A 21,923-nucleotide genomic window follows, 5' to 3' on the forward strand; every position below is an offset into this window, starting at 1 on the left:
AAAGCAGAAAGAAAATATTTACATGTTAAGGTGCGAACACACTAGGCACTTTACACGCGTACAGACGCGTATGAAATCGGCCGTTTTTCCATAGGGAACCATTGGTTTACGCGCGTACATGGCGCGTAAATGCGTCACTCGCGCTAAAGCAACATTTTCACTCGCGCTAAAGCAACATGTTTACGCGCGTATATATTACGCGCGTATATATTACGCGCGTATATATTACGCAGCTGCGCGAGGAGTTCAAAAAATTTAACTTTTGTTGCTCCTACGCGAGACGATTAGCCGCGTTGGCCAATCAGCGTTGAGCTTGACCCGACGTCACATACATTGGCAGGGTCGGAGAACAGTGTACTGTACACAGAGGCTGATGAGAGACACTGAGGAGAAAAATGTATTGCGGGCGGCCGGTGCTGTATGAAGCCGCTCGGGGTTAGAACACGTGGGGAAAGTAAACCAGGAGAATGGACTTCCTGGTTAATTCAGTGAATATGTGCGGCTGTGCTTTAGCCGATAAACAAAGTTAGCGCCGTATAGCATTAGTTAACTCACCCTGTTGCAATAAAGCGCTATATAAAACCTATCAATTAATTATTAATTATTATTATTATACTGCAATTTGTAAATAAAAAGAGTAATGCTGTCACTTCCCTGTTCGCGTCTGCCTCGCGCCCTTATAGGTCCATGCTCGCGCTTCCCGCCACTGAAAGTGTTCCGGAAGGAAGGTAACCAATCACAACGGAGTGGGGTTTGCAGGAGGGGGGGAGGGGAGCGGAGATGGCCGATCACAGGCGGAGGGAGCGGAGATTGCCGAAGCACACACACTCAAGTGTTGACAGGACGTGCTGGATCGCCAAAATAAGAGAAAGAGCTTCCCGAAAATCTACATAGTTTTTTGTGATGTGATTCATGTCAGGTTGCTCTATAGCAGTGTAAAACAAGAAATTAAGACCAGAAAAGTAGTATAATAGGTCCTCTTTAAGCAGGACAGTCGGCTAATTTATGCTCAGCTGTGTGGCGCTGGATGATAGAGGCTACTTTATAACAGAGACAAATAAATGCAAGTTATAGCTTGGCAACTGAGGCTTAGGGGGCAAACAATACACTCTTGACTCCATAATGTATGTGTTACCTCGCTGGTGGGGCAGGGCAGGCCGGGGAGTAGGTGTGTGTGTGCGCAGCAGCTGTGAACTGCTGCGGCAACGCGCCTCCGTTTGTGTCCACTCTGCGCGTTCACGTTGACAAAGGAAGTGTGTGTGCGGAGGAGGAGGAGGGGGGGGGGCATATTTATTGGGGCATTATTGTCAAACATTTTTAATAGTTGAGCATTTATAGATGATAATTTCGGCATGGGCCACATACACTGTAAAAAAAAAAAAAAAAAAAAAACGAAGGAACTTTCAGATTTTTTATTTTATTTTTTTCAAAAGGGCACTTGATTGGGCCAGGGGAAAAGGGCAAGTGCTTCAGCACCACTTCAGGTCTACCTGTGCACGCCACTGAATTTCATGGCTTTGGCCAACAAAAGAAAAAAAAAACATATAGGTAGGTCGCAGTTCAACCAGCAATTCAGTGTGTCACTATGAACTCTGAAACAATTACAGTAAAATAAAATTAAAATAAGTGTTGTAAGGAATGGGGCGAGTGGATTATGAATCCTTTGGATACCGCCTCCTGTTTGCGTCTGGCCACATCGCCTCATCGACATCACATACAATGTCATCCTTTGAGAAGCAACAGCGAAAATATTCCTGATATCCAGTCTAAATGTCCTAATTATGGAGCTATTAGGTATATCTCAATCGAGCGGCCACAGCCTACGAAGGCTGCATTTGAAGACCGATTGCGTCATTGCGGCGTACAAAGGCTTGTTCCATTTGGAAGACTCCTTCATATGCGGCCGAGAAATGCAGCCTTCTTTTCACGGTTTTGAAGGGTCCAACAGATGTATCCTTCGCGGCCCAACATATCCCAAGATTCATTGCGTTTTTTTCAGAGATGGCATAAAATAAAATAAAAAATAACAAAACAGCTGGTAGGCAACTTCTTTTTCTTTTTTCCTCCGTTGACAAGGCTGTCTCCGTTGACAGCAATCAGGGTTGCTAGGCAACACATGAGCGGCAAGTCCTCATGCAAGGTAACGGCTTGTTACGCAAACCGGAAATGCTCGAAAACGGAGACCTGCGGAGACCGTCTCGATTAACAACGCTCGTTCGGCCTTCGAATCGGCCTTCATGGGCTATGGCCTTCATAGACCGCGTAGACCGTGTCCTTAGAAGGATGCGGCCTCTGGAATGGGATACAGCTAAAGTGTTGTTGGGCTGGACTCTCTGCCCAGGCTCCTATATTGTTAGGCCATGATCTATAACATGGTCCAATATAGTGACCCTGTCTCCGTCTGTTGTCTCCTTTGTCATCGTCCTCCTGCCGCTCTCTCTTTTTTTTATAGATATTTTTTGGGCATTTTTATGCTTTATTGACAGTGTAGTAGAGACAGAGTTGAAATGGGACAGAGAGGGGAGTGACATGCAGAGAACGACCGCGGGCTGGAATCGATATTTGTATTTTAAATAGATGTGTTTTCCCAATGATTGCAGGAGATTTCATTTTTGAACAATGTGTCTTATGTGAAAAACAGTGTGTAGTGTTTTGCAAGAAGTGTGTTGGAGAATTTCAAACAGTGTTTGTGGGGTTGGTGCTTGTGTTTAGGGCATGGTCACCAAAGTTAGAGGTTGTGATGCTTTGGGCATAGCAACCACTATTAGTGTTCAAGCATTAGGTAAAAACTGTAAGACGTACGTTTCTAAGTACTGTATTGTCGGACGATCCAGTGGTAAAGAGTGGGATACAACAAAAATATATTTTGTAGTCATTAGCCCTGAAGGAAGAATTCTTTTTTCTCTTGGACTGGGAGGTCAGAGGACAGAATCAGCGTCAGCACAGCAGCCCTGGAGCTACAGCCTCAGCAGGTAGATACTTGCTGGCACAGTGAGTTCTACTTTGGCCTGAGATTGAAGTCACTTCAGGTCACACTGTCACTCTCCTTACTCACAATTATGACACAGTGAGTTACAGTTTATTTAAAGATGAATTCTGCCTTTTTTAAAACTACTTTACTTCATTTACGTTTAGAGCATCCCTATTTGTGGTTATTTCTGAAATCAGGGGGCGTGGCAACACCACAAAAGGTCAAGAGGGTAGAAAAAGGGCAGTCAGATGATCGTTTGCGCAACTGGTTGTAAGCATACCCCACTTTAAAACAATGTTATTTTTCGTGGTTTTTAAAGACAGTACTTAGACACACTTAGGTACTAGAGCCAAACACTAACGTAAGCGTGCTACTGGCATGATCTCATTGCTTGCATGCACACTTGGAAAAATAAAGAAGATGGTGACAATCTTTCTGTGCTTAAAAAATGTTGATCTCATGGTGGCGCTAAAGGAAAAGTCAGGGCGTCTCCAAAATCATTAGGAGGGTCATCCTTTAGGGAACATTAACGGTTGAACAAATTTTCACAGCAAACTTTGACCTGATGAATGGGTGAGGGAAGACTCAATACCTAAAGACGTATAAGTCAACAGCCCTTCTTGTGGCTCTTTGAGGTAATGCTAAGGTTAGCATGCTAACATGTGATGTTCAGCAAGTACAATAATGTTAACCATGTTTACCATCATAGTTTAAGTTTAGCATGTTAAAGATGAACTAAGCAAATTATTCATGTTACAGTTTTTTTCGATTGCTAAACCACAGTGGGCACAACTGGAGCGACATGTGCAGAACTCTAACAACACTGTGCACCGCAGCGATTCATGTGGACCAAACTGTAGCTTGTTTTTCATTGCTTAAACACAATTGTCAAAACTCTACACACTTATCTCATGGCTTAACCCCAGCCTGCACAAGTAACACTGTGGATTTCTAGCACTTTTTTCAAATGCTAACACACTGCTGTCACAACTGTAAATCACACATTCAAAACAGAATGGATTTCAGACTACTGCATTTCAAACATTGCGGAATAAAATTTCAACTGAAACACTAAGTAGGTGTCTTGTTTTGGACTTTTTAGTGAACATACTGTATATACAGTATAGGGAAGGCTCAAAAATACTTTTTTTTGGAAAAGGACCAATGAATGTTGTTGGTTGTTAGAGGGATAAGTGTGGCAGTGAGAGTGTGGATGTGTGGAGGAATACCTAGAAGACATTGAGCTGTAATGTCTGATGAAATACAGTAAGGGCTACACCGATAGACCCTGTTGTGAATCATGGTCTCTCTTTGAGAGAGGCAGGGTTGAGAGTGCAACCCAATCTGCAAAGATCTAAAGTTGCATCTGTAATACGGATTTTCCAGCAAACAAACAGCTTACAGTTGCATACTTATAGTAAATGACAACAATAATTGATTTCTGTATTAGAATTATAGAATATTTACACAGATAAATATTACATTTGGAAATGTTTTCAAAAAAATATAAAATATGTATCTATCGAAGCAAACTTCTGATTTCCATTTATTTTTGTTTATACTAAACATAACTGCTATGTTATAAAATAAACAATTTCATGTGAAATAATGTCAGTCTTTCCTCAAAGAAAATATTACGTCATTTGTGTGAAGTAACTCAAATTATTCAATCTGTAAAGATTAAAAGTTTGTAATTTGAGTATTGAGGTTTCATGCTAGTGTTTATACTCTGAGTGTGTTCTGAGTGACAGTATGTGTTATCTCAATGAGGACTGTTCATAGTGTTTGCTGCACTGAGCCTATTTTGCAGGTGAAGCGAACTGTTCAGCTCCAGTGAATGTTGGTAGTGCAGACTGTAGTTAGAGTTTTGCACATTGAGCTACAGTTATGCCCACTGTGGGTTAGCAATAAAAGAAAACTGTAATATAAGTGAGAAATAGCTTTGTATTCGTACAGTGATCACTTGTATAGTGTTCACGTTTCATAAAGCCGATCTCTCAGTCACTCACTCTGCATGTAATCGGCAAATACACTTTTTGGGGATCCCAAAACTGGTATCCAATCACAAGAGAGAACGCTACGAACCGGCACCCTTCTCACTGACGGTGCACGTGCAGAGCAACAGATGGGTGAATGTGTATGTGCCTACAACTGCTGAGCAGGTAAAAATCCTTCCCAATGTCTGTTTTAATGGCTTTTATCATGTTTTATCACACTTATGGATCTGAGATTATGCTAGATAACTCGCTGCTTGAAGACCGCATTGCATTAATGTGGTGACGTAGGGACGAGGGAGGGGACCGCTAACTGCAGTAACTGACAGGAAGTTAGATAAACTGACCATTCCGCTGACTGAACCTTTAAGATGCTAATATTTGCTAATAAGCAATAAGCACATAGTGCAGGTATAAGTGGACTATTTAGATGATGATAACAGATGCAATGTCAGGGAATCACTAGCAACATTTGACAGTTTCCATCTCCTGTGCCATGCCAGTATTTGGGCAAAAATTACATATTTTAGTATGTGGCAAGAGTTGTGGTTAATCATGCAGAGTTAAAATGTAATAGGGTGACTATGTTAAAATAGGTATATAGCCTACAGTATATGAACATATGAAAATGCATATTTGTAATTTGAGAGAATGCGTGTGTTAAGAAAAGTGAGATGAGACACTTTGGTGTAGCAACCTTTATTGAAGAAGCTCTTACAACGTACTGAGGTTTCATATCCTCAGGTAAAAATATCATCTTTAACAACTTTGGTAGAGGCTGATACACTGAGACTAATAGCACCACAGATAATAACAACAGTATAGTGACTCTGGGCCATTGATGAGATCAGAAGTGACGGTGTTGAACTTAGACTTGGGGGGATCTAAAGGGCGTGTGTGAGTGTTTGTTTTCCGTTGTGTGAGGGGCTCACAGTGCGGGGCCCTTTAGGTCAATTTTACCAGCCTTCAAAGATAAATTACGAAGGTGAGCCTGTGTGTTTGACAGAACCGTCGCCGCTGCGCAGACAATAAAGACCAGGTTTATGTCATTTGAACCAGTGACCCCATCACATCTGTTTATGGTACAATCACCCAAGGCTACACATTAAAAACAAAACAAATCACCTCCACCCGCATATACATGTAATTAATATACACACAGCGGGGCTCACACCTACAGATACACACACTCAGGCAGAATCATACATGTTGAGTCCAGCTGTCGTGTCCTCATTGGTACCAGGTGAAGTGCTGATGGGTTTGCCTGAGTCTGCCTGATGCCATTTCCTGTTTCCTCTTGTCGTTTTGGTGATCTAATAGAGTTTTCCAGTGATGTCAGGTGGGGGTTTTCACCAAGTTGGGAATATGTCACAACTACACCCTTTACAATATGCTTTTTAGGGGCAAAAACCAAAATGAAGTTGACTGGCCAATCACGAGAGCACGCTTCTGCGTTAGCGATCACTTGGTACACCAAGAATTTGTCGGTTTTCAATTCACAGCTGCAGTCAGTTAACTTAAGTTCGTTTTATGTAAAAAAAAAATTGACAAGAGCTGTAAGAGCTACAATGATGAGTCTGCATTAAATGGATACCCTAAAAACAAATCTTTCAAATGGCAGGGGCTCAGGTCCTGGAGTGACAGGAGAGTGTGCCTTGATGAGCCATTTTCAACCCCCAGCAGTGAGTAAGTCAAAGCACGGTTCCACACTATAGGTGAAAGTGAAGCAGGGATGCAGAATACCTGAGTAGAAATCCGCACAATGCATTTAAGAGCTAAAGAAAATAGTTTTTTTGTGGCCATTAAAGATAGCTCTCCAGGACCGAAGCAAACCCTTTTCAATGAGACTTTTTTACCCTGAACTTTGCCGCCCAGTTGCGTACTGTCACAACAAGCTTTAAAACTCTGAGAAGGTTGAGGTTAGCACCATCACTTGTTTTAAAGGCTAATGGTCCCGAAATAGGGAGTGATAATTGAACACAGCCTGACACAGTCTACCTCGGGGGCTCAACTCAGGGTAAAAAAGTCCCAGCTAAACTTGTTATTGTGACATTTCCTTTTTTCTGCCACACAATCATTTGTCGTTTTGTGACATTTAAAAAAAATGAAAAATAAAGAAATCCTTTTAAAAAGTACTCAAGCACAGTGTACGGTAAAAAGAGTGAGAATGAATATTCATAATGGAACTAAGAATCTAAAGCGCCTGTTGTTTTGGAGCACTATTGTGAGGGAATGGACACCCTGCGAGAGACGGTTTGATAGAAGACCCCGCGTATCAGTGTGGGGTAGTCTGAGACGCGGAACAGGTGGCGATGGGCGTAGGCGCTGTCGTCCGGCCGCCCCCTGCTCACCAGCGTGTACAGGTTGGCCTCGTTGACCTGGCTGCCCACCGCGATGACAAAGATATCCACGCTGGCGCCAGCTAGCTCACGAACGCGGTCGGCCAGCTGCTTCTGGGTCATGTTCTGAGACCTGCCGTCAGAGAACAACACCAGCACCTTCCTGCCTCCGGCTGAATCCCCACGGCCTTGTAGTTCCTTCTTGGCTAAGTTCATGGCCTCTAACACGTTGGTGCCCTTGCTTTCGTAGAGCACCGTCTCAGATTTGTTAGCCAGCAAGGCGTAATCGGTGGTCCACCGCTGCACGATTTCGGCGTTCTGGCTGTACTTGCCCAGAGCCACCCTGACATTGACACCCGACGGCTTCTCGGCATTGAGGAAACGCTCGGCCAGGCTGACGGCAAAGGTCTTGCTCGTCTCGAAGTTCTTCTCGCCCACGCTCGCCGAGCTGTCCATCATCATCAATATATCGGTGCCCTGAGTGAAATTGACTGCAACGCACAAACACAAACACACGCAGAAGCACACACACGTGCATGCACGCGCGCACACACACACACACACACACACACACACACACACACACACACACACACACACACACACACACACACACACACACACACACACACACACACACACACACACACACACACACACACACACACACACACACACACACACACACACACACACACACACACACACACACACACACACACACACACACACACACAATACTTAAGATTAAAAGTTGTTTCCACTGCTTCTCTAAATGACAGACTACAGGGATAGCGAGGTGCAATACAGCCAAATAGCATTTGTATTTGGGTTTTTTCGCAGTTAGCTAGGGCAGACATATAAAAGAGCTAACCACAGCCTAACCAAAGCAGTTATTATTAAAAAAGAGAAACAGACTTACTGGGACATTTGTAGTCTGGGCACTTTTTATCTAGACGAGGGAACAGCAGTAGAAGTCATTTTTATTTTGATTAAATACAAATATTATATTGATGGATGCGATCGCTGATGTGTGTATGCATGCACTTGTGTGTTTAAGTCTACCTTGGCAGATTTTGGCTAGGAGGTTCTGTAGGAAAGTGTCCTCCAGCAGTTCGGCATAGTTGTCCAAGACAAAGGAAAAGCCTGGCTTGTTGGGGCTAGAGTTACATGTCATGTCATCAAGCTGCTCCTTGTTGGGCTCACGGCCTGAGTAGTCCTTCACTCCCAAACCACCCACCTTGAGAGGACGCATGAAGTTTTTAGGTTAGCGTAGAACATCAGCATTCGGTAAAGGCACAAATGTTTACTTTGCCTACCTAGGTGTATTACAGTATACTCACCCGGACGTTTTGATTGCAAAGTACGTTGAGGGGAACCTTGTCCCTGGTAATGTCAGAGCGTCCGTCAGTGAGAACGATAGCAACCCGGTTAACTTGCTTCATCTGGTTGATGGAGTTTTTCAGGGTGTAGTCAAGGGCCTCGCCTGTGTACGTGGCCTCAGCCAGCCACTTTAAGTCTCTCACTATCCTGAACACGCACAAACACACACACACACACACACACACACACACACACACACACACACACACACACACACACACACACACACACACACACACACACATTTCAATGATTAAAAAAAGAAGAAGAATGACATGAACCTAAAACAATGTCCCAACATACGCAGATATACTGGTTTGCCAAGAATCAAACGAGAGGATTGATGTATGTCGTCGTCCATTGGAGTTACATAGGTCCCGATTGAGTTTTAGCCTACTGTAGCTTATCACGAAGACAGGCAACAGGGGAAAATGTTCAAAACTGATAAAATACTTTATGGTTCAAGAATGCCGTTTTGCGGGGGCGCCCTTAGCTCAGTTGGTAGGGCATCCCCCCCCCCCGGGCCGGGCCAAGCAGCAGACCCGGGTTCGATTCCCGACCGCGGTCGTTCTCAGCATGTCATTCCCCTCTCTGCCCCATTTCACCTCTATCTCTTCACACTGTCAAAAATATTGCATGAAAAATGCCAAAAAATATCTTTAAAAAAAAAAGAATGCCGTTTTGCATTTTAGAATATTAACAGTGTGTAACAGTTCTTGGTCATGACATAGAATTGTTGCACACTTGACCGGCTACATTTGAAAGACATTCTTTGTTTCCGGCGTCCGTCCACATAAGGCTGGCATTTTCCAGCCAAAGACGAGGGCTTATTTTATTGTCTGCAGTGTTACCAGGCTGTCTGTACCAGTGGCGTGCACAGATTGTGTAAGGGGCAGGGGAAAACAAGAGAAAAAAGGGCACCTCCCTGATGTTAACAAACATGGGGCCGGTGGGGACAATCGTGCTTAGTCACAGTACGGGGCAACTGGGCCTATTGTGAGTGCAACCTCAGGGCATAAAAAAGAAACATGATAATAAAAGAAGTGAGAGGCTCATGTGGTAGAAAAAAGGCTTATTTTTTTCCCTCGCTAAGAGCTGCTCAAATTCCCCTTGTGTGACCTCAGGGCATGTGGGGAAGCCCCATTAGCCGACAGATTAATAACATTGGTTTGATTAAAGATTTAAAAAGAGAGCTTAAGCACTCCGAACAAAAAGGGCAGGGTGGTTGAACCCCCCTGTGCACACCACTAGAGCTCCTAACTAAATGTGTACTTTATGTTTCTGTCAACTCTCATTTACTGTTCATGTATATGAGCAATTTTGATAGAGGTAAGCTAACTGCATTCCATTCCTTACTGTATTTTACTAAGCTAGGCCCAACAGGTCTTTTTTTTCTGAATTGGGCACAAATAGATGAACTATAATTTATCTCCTTACTCTCAATAAGACAGACAAGGCAAACAAACAAACAAACAAACAAACAAACAAACAAACAAACAAACAGTCTAGCATAAAAATTTGGAGTTAGCTAATTAGCAATTTGCACTGCTTGTTCTTAGTAGAGTTATGAACACATTTCCATTCCTCCTTCCAAATACTGTCCAAGGATGTAGCCAGAAATTGAACCAATGAGGGGGGTGGGGGGTGAATTGTTGAAGTACACAGTCATAGAGCAAGCCGGAGGAAAAGCAAGGCTCTGGTTGCATGCACGTGAACTCACTGTTTAAATTCAATGAGGCCTTTATCAGACAGGTGAACAACTTCTTGGGCTTTCGATCCACTGTACTGGACGACGCTCAACTTGGAATCGTTGACAAACTGGAAAGAGAAGCATTGCATGGTGACCGTGTGTTATGGTTATTGTGTGTTGTGTCTAGCGGCTTCCTCTGTCAACATTTTTTCTGCGCCCCACCCATCCTGACTAATTATATCCAAAATGGAAGCGCAGAGTCACTGGAGAGACCTAAAAGCTAGAGGCATGTCTTTCATTCACACTTTCTATTTTTTCAGATCTGTTCTCAAAGCAGCATTTTCCTAACATTTCTATGGGTTGATTTTATGAAATGTAAAGTGTATTCAAATGTCCAAAACCCAAGATCTATTTAGAGAGGGACATTACCTTGATTTGGTGGTCTTTCATCAGCCTGTCTATCACTGTGATGATGAAGTCTTTGGCAAGAGCAAAGTTAGTGGCGCCGATACTCTCTGAGCTGTCCACAACGAACACCAGGTCCACGGGTGCACACTTACACTCTGGACACACACAAAACACAAACAACATCACAGAGGGTCACAATAACCACTTAGCATGAGAACCAAGTAGGTTTTATATGTACCACAAACTTACCACAACATGCTGTGAAGTGATTAGGAGAGGATGAGGGAAAAAAACAAAACAAAGGAAAGTTAATTATTGAGCAAAGAATAAATAAAAGTCACAGAACATAACCTGCCAAACAGTCACATTCTTCTGCTTCCTATTGCAGGTTTGGCCAATAGGCGCTGAGTTGAAAAGGGCAAGAAGTGTTTAACGTAGAGTATGCTACATGTGGCTTCATTTTCTGATAGTGTGTGTTTGGACTGTGCTAAAGGTCGAGCGTTTAACTTACAGCAGAGCTTCATGATGATATCCAGAATTTCACATTCCTGAAGAGAAAGAGGTGGATTGCAATGTTACAGTCTGCATGGTTAAATCACACAGTCGGGGTCCCACACTGTTTCAAGTTGCTCCAAAAATATAAAAATGAAACATGACGATGGTGGTATTTGACTTAGAGGACCGGTCGGTCGGGGACAGGCTACGGGTTTTTATGTTCAGGATATTGGAAATGTGGTTTAAGACTGGACATACAGTATCAGTTCCAGAGTCCAAACTGGCCCGGCCCCAAGGGATAATTAAGTCTGTGGTGCTTAGCCTTCCTGTCCTTGGGCAAAAAACGAGGGCGAGGGTTCAGATTAAATGGACTGATTACATATTTTTTTATACTTACGTCCGTTCCTGATGGTCCGGGAGGCCCAGGAAGTCCCTGCAGAGAATGGAAGAGCAAGTGAGAAAAGAAACATAGGGGAATCCCCCCTAAAATGGGAATTCTTCTGTTTATATACTGAAAGAACTGCGATTCTTTAGAAAACCATTACTCCTTTGACTGCAAACTGGAAGGCCTCAGTCACTAAAGCCACATCCACACCCACACATTTGTGCGGGCTGCTATCTTTCCGCAACAACATGTGAATCTTCCCAAAGTGAATTACCACAGCGTTTTGTTTTTGTTTTTTTTCTCTTTTCGCTTGGCTACAGGAAGAAGCAAAAACATCTGTTTTGTTTTAACAGACATTAAACTCAGTTTTAAGAGCATTTTTTTCTGAAACAAAGACGCCAGCGTAACTCGACGCAGGCCAACACACGAAAGAGGGAGAGAGAGAGAGAGAGAGAGAAAGAGAGAGAGAAAGAGACAGCTGTTAATTGTAGACTTTCCAGAGAAACACATGACACAAACTGCTATTGTAGAAATATGCAGGAGAGAGGCAAGCCAGAGGAAAGAGGAGGAAAGGTAAGAGGAAGAGGAGGAGGAAGAAGAGGAGGGTGTGAGAGAGAAAGTAGTGAAAGTGTGAAAGGTCAGAGTTTGAGGACTCTGCCTTGGAGAACATGTCTTCCTGCACATTATTATATTTAGGTCCAGTCTCCAATCAGTTCACATGAACCAATACCACAAGCTTTGACTTTCCAGTTGGTGAAAGGAATTACACCAAACTGAAGCTGAAGGCTCATGTTGTACCATACAGTTTGAAGATGATTGTTGAGTATTGAGATAGCTTATCCTAGCTCGGTTACCGGTTGTCAATGGAATCTGTGCACACAAGTTTTGTTCTCATTTGCCCAATTTTGAAAAGGTCTGGTGATATTCTATGTTTCTATATTCAGTGTAAACAAACAGACCTATGAAGAGACACAAAAAAAGCAAAACCAACAATGAATTGATTCGGCTGGCAGGTAGTGCCTGTAAAAACTAAAAACTAATAAAAACAACCATAACGTAATATTTTGATACTCTGGTTGTGCCACTGTGGCGCAGTGCAATCTCACATTTGATAAAACATCACAGATATAGGCAAGGCTAATCTTAGGTTCAGCACAAACTTTCACAATCAAGGATACTTTCCTCTGTACTAGATGTGCAAATCAACATAAAATGACCCCCAAACTATATGTTTGAATGTGTGGACCCCCCAATGTCTCAACTTACAAACACATGCTATGCAAGTTGCACACACACACACACACACACACACACACACACACACACACACACACACACACACACACACACACACACACACACACACACACACACACACACACACACACACACACACACACACACACACACACACACACACACACACACACACACACACACACACACACACACACACACACACACGGCTCAAAGCTGGATGCTAATCTTACCGGACTGCCATCACCCCCTCTGTGACCTTTGGCCCCTTTGCCTCCTGGTTTCCCTGGTGTATTGTTCTGTGAAAAGAAGAAAAAAAGTAAATGGAGAATAAGAGAAAGAGTGTTTTCCTTTGTTGTTGTTCAATAAATGTATCTGTGCAACCAACCAATCATGTTTCATGTTTTATGCAGCATCCACATTGAATGTGAGCTGCTGCTGTTGTCAACATCAATCACGGTCTGCGCGTAACGTGCGATCATTCCTACGGCAAGATGACAGCTTTGTGTCCTTTAGCTGTGTTTGACAAATTAGAATGCCTTCATATGAGTGCAGGTACACGGCCTCTCTTTTTCCCCATTCACTTTATGCATCGATTCACTTCTTGATTGTGAGGGAGGAATCAAATGCGTGAAAGTGGAAAACGTAATGGCCCTAATACTGAGCCCTGAGGTCCCCCCTGGGCAGAATGTTACAGGGGGGAGAAAAGGGTTTTCTTAGATTACACAGTGTGAGCTCACTATGGTGGGATAACAGAGTTAAATTATTTTACCACAGTAAATATAATCACAAAACAATGCAGTGTGATATACTGTAGTCATTCTGTGGGAAACTCATTTGAGAAAGCGTAAATATCTAAATAAATCCAGGTAACAATGTCAGGTTTAAACTCATCAAACTATGTATATGAATTGGGCTATAAAAGCAGTACCAGCTGGGCTTTTATTGGAAGCATGTGTCATTACTATGTCTCCCAGCAACTGCATCTTGGGGGTTTACATGTACGAATTTGACGCACGTCAAGTCGTTTGCATTTTTGGGAGACTTTATAGCAATATACACTACATTCCAAAGTGAAATATAGCAACCTCTTTTTAAATAACCAAGTCACTTTGCAGATTCAAGATGCATTGGAAAATGTAAACTATTCACATTGTCCCCATTTTCCATATTCCTTTCAACGTTCCTCCTTTACTTTACTTTGTCATTGGGCCTCTCCGTATTTATTCCCTTTCTTTTTGTCTTTTTTCTAGGACGAAGGCAGGTTATTAATGAGTTGTTTCCGATACGATTCAGGTTTATGTGTGGAGCCTGTGCTTGATTAACCTTGGCCTCCTACTCTTACTGTTACCATGGAGGCTGATTGCATGATTCCCGGCATAGCTCTACTTGGACCTGAGCAGAGGTCTGACGAATTAGGATAAGTGGAAACACCTGTGTGGGTATGACGCATGGCCTTTGACTTCAATGTTCAGTCAATTTTTAACCATACTTCATACAGGCCTACCGGAAATTTCAAAAAGGCGCCACAAGACATAGAGCAGCCTTTTAGAGAATGGAATCAACATATCAAAGTGTACAGTGAGTCCGACAAAAGTCTCAAGAATCATTTCAAATCTTAGTTGAGGCGAGGTCTGGCCCAGAGAGAGAGCAGCCTAAGCCCCTGCAGCTGCTGCACTCTGGCCCACTGTTTATCGCCAAGACTGTACAAGTGTGGCGAAAGAAAAAAGAAAGCTTGAAAACTGTAAAGCAATTAAGGGAAATTATGCCGTCTTTAAGCTCCATGTTCCCACAGATACTGTTACACACTTGAAAAGAGATGTGGGCATTGTGGCTTGAGGAAGACTTCGCACAGCTGCAGAGAATTTTCAAATGAATGCAAAACTGCAAATTGAGAGCGGATACCATGAGTAATGAAGTTAGGCCCCAGAGACGGCTTTGAAAAAACGGACAGCTTGCAAACACATGTGCCAATTCAAGGGCAGTGGATTTACTGTACAATGTTGAACCCTTTAAGTAGGCTTGTGTTTCAAAAGAGCTACATGTCTTGGTTTCATCAACAACAAAAAACTGACAATGTAACAGTCAGGTATGTGGCCTAGTGTCCTCACATCCTAAGGGTCATTAATAGACAAACTTTAGAGTAGCTACGAGGAACTTGGAGTTTCTGTTGATTCTAGCGTGACTTTTGGATAAGGCTTTTGGGACACCAGTAGGGGAGAACGGGGTAAGTAGGCACACTTTTTACTCTAGTGAGAATTGCTCATCACCGAAACATCTTTCAATAGTCATTCCTACATTAAATTGAAGCTTAAGGTGTTGGCTTGAAATGTGTACCCCTCACTTTTTCTATCTTATTGTAATAAGAAGAAATTAATCATCAAAGACACCCTTACACATTGTGACAACCAACCCCATCAAGGGGTCGGTTGTCAAACACTATGGGGTTGTTTGTCACAATGTTATCTTAATGGGAATAATCTTAAAAATAAGGCAAGAAAGTAGAACTAAATTTTAAAGTTTAATTGCATTGTCAAGTTGACAAATAGGCCTACAAAACTTACTGTAGCCTTGGCAGCTGGTCTAGTTTGGGATGCACTGGGTTGTTTTGATTTTGTTGCCCTTTTTTCTTTTGCATGCTAGCTGCCTTTTCCTGCTCTATTCTTTCCTTCTCTGGGGTGTCAGTGAGGATACAGCTTGACGATTTCTTTCGTTATTGGGTTCCTTTTCTGGCTGCAGCCTTGAGATAACATGTGACAACCAACCCCCCAAAAAATGTGACGACCAACCCCAACTTGAATTTCTTGCTAGCATCAAGGCCAACAACCATCTGACAACTAATTAGCTTGCTAACCACAATCTAAACTATAGTTTACCCTTCACACTTTGTATGGGTAACAAGTGTTTTGTTATAAACCCATTGTGTAAAAGCCTAGAAGAAAAATACTGAGGAGCTAAATATTATATATAAGGCGCTGTTTATAATAATAAACAGCGCCTTCTGGTTCCGAGATATAACGATTGTGACAACCAACCCGTGTGACAAATTACCCCGTTCTCCCCTACCAAGCGCATGCTGGCGGGGCGTGCATTTGTCTAGGAAACGAGTGACTATGTCCATGAAAAGAGACCGCATATGCGTTGCGATGAGGTAAGGCAAGGCAAGTTTGTTTCTAAAGCAAATTTCGGACACAAGGCCATTCAAGGTGCTTTACAGAAGCAAGAACAAACTACATCAAGTATAGAGCACACATTAAAAAAAGCGAGTGAAAAACATGAATAGAAATAAAACATAAAAGAATTAAAACATTTAAAAAAAAAATTACAGGTTGAAACGGAAACAGAAAGATCTTCAGACCTGATTTAAAAGAGCCAAGTGTTGGAGCAGACCTCAAGTCCCCTGGAAGTTTATTCCAGAGACTGGGTGCATAGCAACTGAAGGCTGCCTCTCCCTGTCTAGTCCTTACTCTGGGGACTTTCAATAGCCCAGTCCCAGACGACCTGAGAGCTCTGACTGGTTCATAAGGGATCAGCAGGTCAGAGACATACTTTGGTCCTAAACTATTTAGGGCTTTGTAAACTAACATAAGTATTTTGAAATCAATTCTCTGTTTGACAGGAAGCCAGTGTAAAGACCTCAGAACTGGGGTGATGTGATCCACTTTTTTGGTTCTAGTGAGTACTCGAGCAGCAGCGTTCTGAATTAGCTGAAGCTGTCTGATTGATTTTTTAGGAAGGCCAGCAAGGACACTGTTACAGTAGTCAAGTCTACTAAAAATAAACGCATGGACAAGTTTTTCTAAGTCCTGCTGAGACAGTAGCCCTTTAATTCTTGAAATGTTTTTAAGGTGGAAGTAGGCTGACTTGGTAATTGATTTAATGTGTTTTTGGAAATTCAAGTCTGAATCTATCACTACTCCAAGATTTCTGGCTTGGTGTGTGCTTTCTAACATAACAGATTTCAGCTGTGCACTGACTTTTAATTGTTCATCTTTGGCAGCAAAGACAATAACTTCAGTTTTGTCTTTGTTCAATTGAAGAATTTCAATTGAATTTTGGCACATCCAGTCATTGATTTGATCAATGCAATTACTTAGTGCTTGAATCGGACTATAGTCTCCTGGTAATATGGTTATGTAAATGTGTGTGTCGTCTGCATAATTATGGTAACATAATTTGTTCTTGTTCATAATCTAATAATAATGTACAGTATCTAGATTTTTCTTTTTTAGGGGTGGCTTGATGACTGCTGTTGTCAGGGCCTGTGGGAATACACCAGTGCGAAGGGACATGTTGACAATTTCTAGGACATCTGAGGCCATGCAGTTAAAGACAGTTTTAAAGAAGCCTGTGGGCAGAATGTCAAGGCAACAGGAGGAGGAGTTCAGGTGTTGTATAATTTCATCCAGGTTTTTCTGGTTGATCAGAAACTTTGTAAGATTAATAATGGTAATATCACGATGGTGAAGCAGATACAACTTTGATTAAATGCCCTTCAGAAAACACAAGGTTTTCCCATCTGCCAGACGTAAATTGTGCCTGGGAAAAATCGGTCCAATGCAAATGCATCAATAATAATATATAAAATTAGTGTTGTTTTCCCTAATGGTCTCATTTGCTTTTACAGGTCATTTATGATCATCAGAGGTACAATGAAACTGTTTCATAAACATTTAAAAGTTCCTTGTAGGAGGTTTACCACTTTTCTCAACACATCTCCTCCGTACTCCGAATACATTTTGTGTGTGGTAGTCACATAAAAACGTATTAGAAGCTCAACATGCCGGACAGAAGCGAAATGCACAGAGGGCCAGAGGGAAAGCAGGCACTGTTAATGTTAAGTCCCAAACATTTATGTTAAATCACTTTTGCTGTTTGATCTGAGAGCGCCGACTCAAACCAGCAGATGTGTACGCTGCACAGCCATCTACCCACAGTGGTCAGATAAGAAGGAGAGAGAGACAGGGAGAAAGAGAAGGTAATGCCAATCCCCTTGCTTTTAACCCACACATACACTTACGAGTATACACACAAACGGTTCCAATTATTGCACATTCTCAACTTCAAACACTCTGATGTAAAGTCTTGACCTTGACTTTATGGTGTCATACTTGCCGGCATGAAACCAGATGTTATACTTTGTTGAATATGTGTATATTATCATTCCGAGGTGCTAAATAGTCAAATAAGTGGGAAAGTCAAAAGGTCCAAGGCCTTATCTCCTCTGACACACCCCCTATCAGTAACCCCTGTCCCCTCTGGCCAGAGAAAGTGCAGGCAGCATAGTACATGCCTGTGCAGTGTGAAAATATTCAAACTATTTCAATTAGAAATCCAGTTGGTCAAAAAAACCACAGTGAAACAAATGGCATTAGTTTTATCTTAAAATTCTGTTAGCCAGTTTGATGCCACTTGATGTATTTTTTTTTGTGTCTAACCGGTCACTGTTTCCTCCACTGTGCCATCCAGGACAGTGTAAAACTTGTGAGAACAAACGAGAGACTGTTCTGAGAAACACATATAACGGCTTTTGAGCGAGAGGAAAAAAGAAATGGCTGAACGCCTCTGGAGGGAAGTGGAATGCACTGATTCATGTTTTCCATTGAAATCTGTCATCTTGTAATTTATTTTATATATAAAGGTCTCTATTGACCAGTGGAACAGCAGCACAGGGGAAATTAGTGATACGTGGACATTTTGGGGACGCTTGCTTATTCACTTTGTCATGAAGAGGGAGATGAGAAGATTGATACTGGTCATATGTCTGTACTTAAAATACAGAAACTATAGCTGGCAGACAGTTAACTTAGCTTAGCAAAAGAGTGGAGACAGGGGGAAGGAGCTAGCCTGGCTCTGTCCAAAGGTAATACAATCTACCAAGGAGAACCCCTAATGCTTGATGATTCACACGTTATATCTGGTGTAATCTTTACAAAAACTGAAATATAAAGATGAATCTCTTACGCTAAAAGCATAATGTATCTATGAGTGATAGCAGAGGTGCTTGTAGGTTAACCTTTATTTTCTTAGGTGGATTGTGTTCCCCTTTGGATGAAGCCAGACTATCTGTTTCACCCGGTGTCCAGTCTTTATGCTAAGATACTTTAACTTAAGCTGCTGCTGGATGTCGATGCATATTTAAGATATGTTTTTCCTAATCAACTAAACTTTAGGCAAAAGTGTCCAACTATTCCTTTAAAGGGGCACTGTTAAATTCCTTTTCAATAGCGGTGGCAGTGCTTTCACTACGTCAGTGCAACGGCCAAAACAGTGATAGGCTACATGAGACATAATGTGATTGTCTGGTTGTAATAATGGATGAGGTAAGTTTTTTTGCACTGCTTAGTTTATTGTAGTTTGACTAACACTATGATTCACTATAACATCACTGCTCCCGCTGTTGTGACTAGCCAGTTGAGCTTCTTCTTCTAGTGTTTATATGCGGAACATGCTCAGCAGGTACGCCCAGAAATGTCACATCTTTTCGATTTTCACAAAAAAAAATGGCCCGATTCCTTTTAATAGAAATAAGTGGGCTAAGTGTTTTAAGCAATTGTTTCATAAATGTTACATAGTGGACCTTTAAGAAAATATACTGCCAATATATACAGTAAGTAAGTAGAGACCAAGAAAATGTAAAAGTGGAGCTCATACATTGTTTACACCATATGAGGGATTTCATGACTGAGCCTGTTTACTTTGGATTCCTGACAAGCATTTTCCAAAGAAAACTTTAAGTAGCGCTCACAAGCTTTTGTGTAGATCTCAAAAGTGTTTTCCTCTTAACAACAATAGTGTTTTGATTACAACAATAGTGTTTTGATTAGGTGACCTGACACTTTATATTCAAGCTGATGTTTACGGTCCAGTACGCAGATGGACCATCATTTATGAAATGTTACTAATCAAAGACATTTTGAGCGCCTGGGCAAATAATGCCTGTGCATCTAATCATAACACAATGTCTTGATGAGTGGTAAACTGAACCCACACTGAAAATGTGCGTGAAGAACAGAGGTCAGGGTGCATTGATGGACAGATGAGCGGAATGTGCAAACACGTGCAGAAATGTTTATCCCACGGAACGCAGACCTTGAAAATGCATCATTTTAGCGTAAACACGACCGAGTTGAAGCGGGGGTCGAAGCGTTTCAACTTTTACGACATATGGATGTGGGTGATCACACACACACACACACGAACACGCACTCAACGTACGCAACAAAAGACTAATGCAGTCCCTCCATGGTGTTCTGTTCATTTCCTGGTGTCCTTGACAACGACGTACACACAGCTGCATCAGCTCAAGCCCTCTTCCCCCAATGACACACACACACACACACACACACACACACACACACACACACACACACACACACACACACACACACACACACACACACACACACACACACACACACACACACACACACACACACACACACACACACACACACACACACACACACACACACACACACACACACACACACACACACACACACACACACACACTAAAATGTCTTTAGATCTGCTCAAGACACATTTTTTCCAAATGCAGAAGAGCATAAGAGTGTGAGGGGCTAAGGAAAAAAAACTAAATGAACAACAGACTTTTAGAGAAGAAAAGTATTATTTTAAAATGGAAAGACAGCGGATAAAAAATGAAATATGTAAATGTGCCCGTAAATCGAGGCGCGTGACTCACATCCTGTCGGCGCTCTCTGCCAAGAAGAAGGGATTGAGAAGGAAGATTGAGACTGAGAAACAGAAGAAAAAAAACTCCATAAAAAGAAGCTAGCCAGAGGAAGAGACAGCAGACTCACATCAAGGCCTGAATCTCCGGGATCGCCGTCGTCTCCTTTGGGTCCAGGGGTTCCCTTGCCACCCTGCAGGTCACATGGGAAATGTTAAGAGGTTAAGAGGTCGCATGAGCTTGACAAGGGATTTTTACACTGTTGAACTTCAAAGATAGACTCCTCTTTCCACGTTGATGTATCGATGTTAGATAAAAAGCTCTGGGTCGGCCACTCTCGCTCAGCTCACTTTAAAGTTTGTTAAGCTGCAGACCAACCACTGATCCGGTCCATATTAATTACATTGACTGGGTCATAACAAAAATTGAAAGCTGAGATCACTTACTGGCTCACCGTTGTCTCCGCGAGGCCCAGGATAACCCTAAAAGGAGACATCAATGTCAGGGATATTAGGGGTTTGACCCGGAGCAAAGTGTGTATCACATTACATGAATTAACTACTATTAACACAAACCTGGAAACCTGGACAGCCTTCAGTGCCATTTCCTGGGAGGCCGTCAGCTCCCTGAAATCAGAAATGGAGAGACACTTACAGATCCATCAGCATGTACAGTAGGCGCACATGAACGCACATGAACACACATGGACCTCATGGCTGGGGTTATGATGGATGGCACACATCTGGGTCTCCCCAACTCACCCTCGGCCCAATCTGGCCTCTGTCTCCCGGAGCTCCTTTGATTCCTCTCGGTCCCTTTGCTCCCTTGGAGATGAAAGGAAGGATAAGATTAGTACCATGTGAAATGTGACATCACGTGTTCGCTGGAAACATTTGGATGTTGTCAAGACAATGTGTGAGTGTGTGTGAGTGTGTGTGTGTGTGTGTGTGTGTGTGTGTGTGTGTGTGTGTGTGTGTGTGTGTGTGTGTGTGTGTGTGTGTGTGTGTGTGTGTGTGTGTGTGTGTGTGTGTGTGTGTGTGTGTGTGTGTGGAGAACAAAATCTGTCCGCAAGTTGCAGTTTACTAAACAATCAGTTAACAGGGTATGTTGCGAGCTGATTGCCTAGATAATATTATAGGGGAGAACGGGGTAAGTAGGCACACTTTTTACTCTAGTGAGAATTGCTCATCACCAAAACATCTGTCAATAGCCATTCCTACATTAAATTGAAGCTTAAGGTGTTGGCTAGAAATGTGTGTCTCTCTTTTTTTCCAACTTATTGTAATGAAGAAGTAATTTACCATC

General features: G+C 42.4%; 1 protein-coding gene across 1 annotated transcript in view; it reads right to left on the reverse strand.

The window, feature by feature from the left end:
* Nucleotides 1-5,648: 5,648 nt before the first annotated feature.
* col6a1 (collagen, type VI, alpha 1) overlaps nt 5,649-21,923 on the reverse strand; it is a 31,244-nt gene continuing 14,969 nt past the window's right edge. Inside the window, exons 22-35 of the mRNA XM_080033592.1 lie at nt 21,380-21,442; nt 21,194-21,244; nt 21,065-21,100; nt 20,749-20,811; nt 13,156-13,221; nt 11,678-11,713; nt 11,297-11,333; nt 11,035-11,043; nt 10,807-10,940; nt 10,408-10,505; nt 8,648-8,834; nt 8,370-8,544; nt 8,227-8,256; nt 5,649-7,795 (exon numbers count right to left, since the gene is read on the reverse strand). Coding sequence (XP_079889718.1) covers nt 7,185-7,795; nt 8,227-8,256; nt 8,370-8,544; nt 8,648-8,834; nt 10,408-10,505; nt 10,807-10,940; nt 11,035-11,043; nt 11,297-11,333; nt 11,678-11,713; nt 13,156-13,221; nt 20,749-20,811; nt 21,065-21,100; nt 21,194-21,244; nt 21,380-21,442 — 1,596 coding nt within the window. The 3' untranslated portion in view covers nt 5,649-7,184. The remainder of the gene's footprint in view (nt 7,796-8,226; nt 8,257-8,369; nt 8,545-8,647; nt 8,835-10,407; nt 10,506-10,806; nt 10,941-11,034; nt 11,044-11,296; nt 11,334-11,677; nt 11,714-13,155; nt 13,222-20,748; nt 20,812-21,064; nt 21,101-21,193; nt 21,245-21,379; nt 21,443-21,923) is intronic.

This window comes from Ammodytes marinus, assembly GCF_949987685.1.
Source record: "Ammodytes marinus genome assembly, chromosome: 9".
NCBI classification, from domain to species: Eukaryota; Metazoa; Chordata; class Actinopteri; order Uranoscopiformes; family Ammodytidae; genus Ammodytes; species Ammodytes marinus.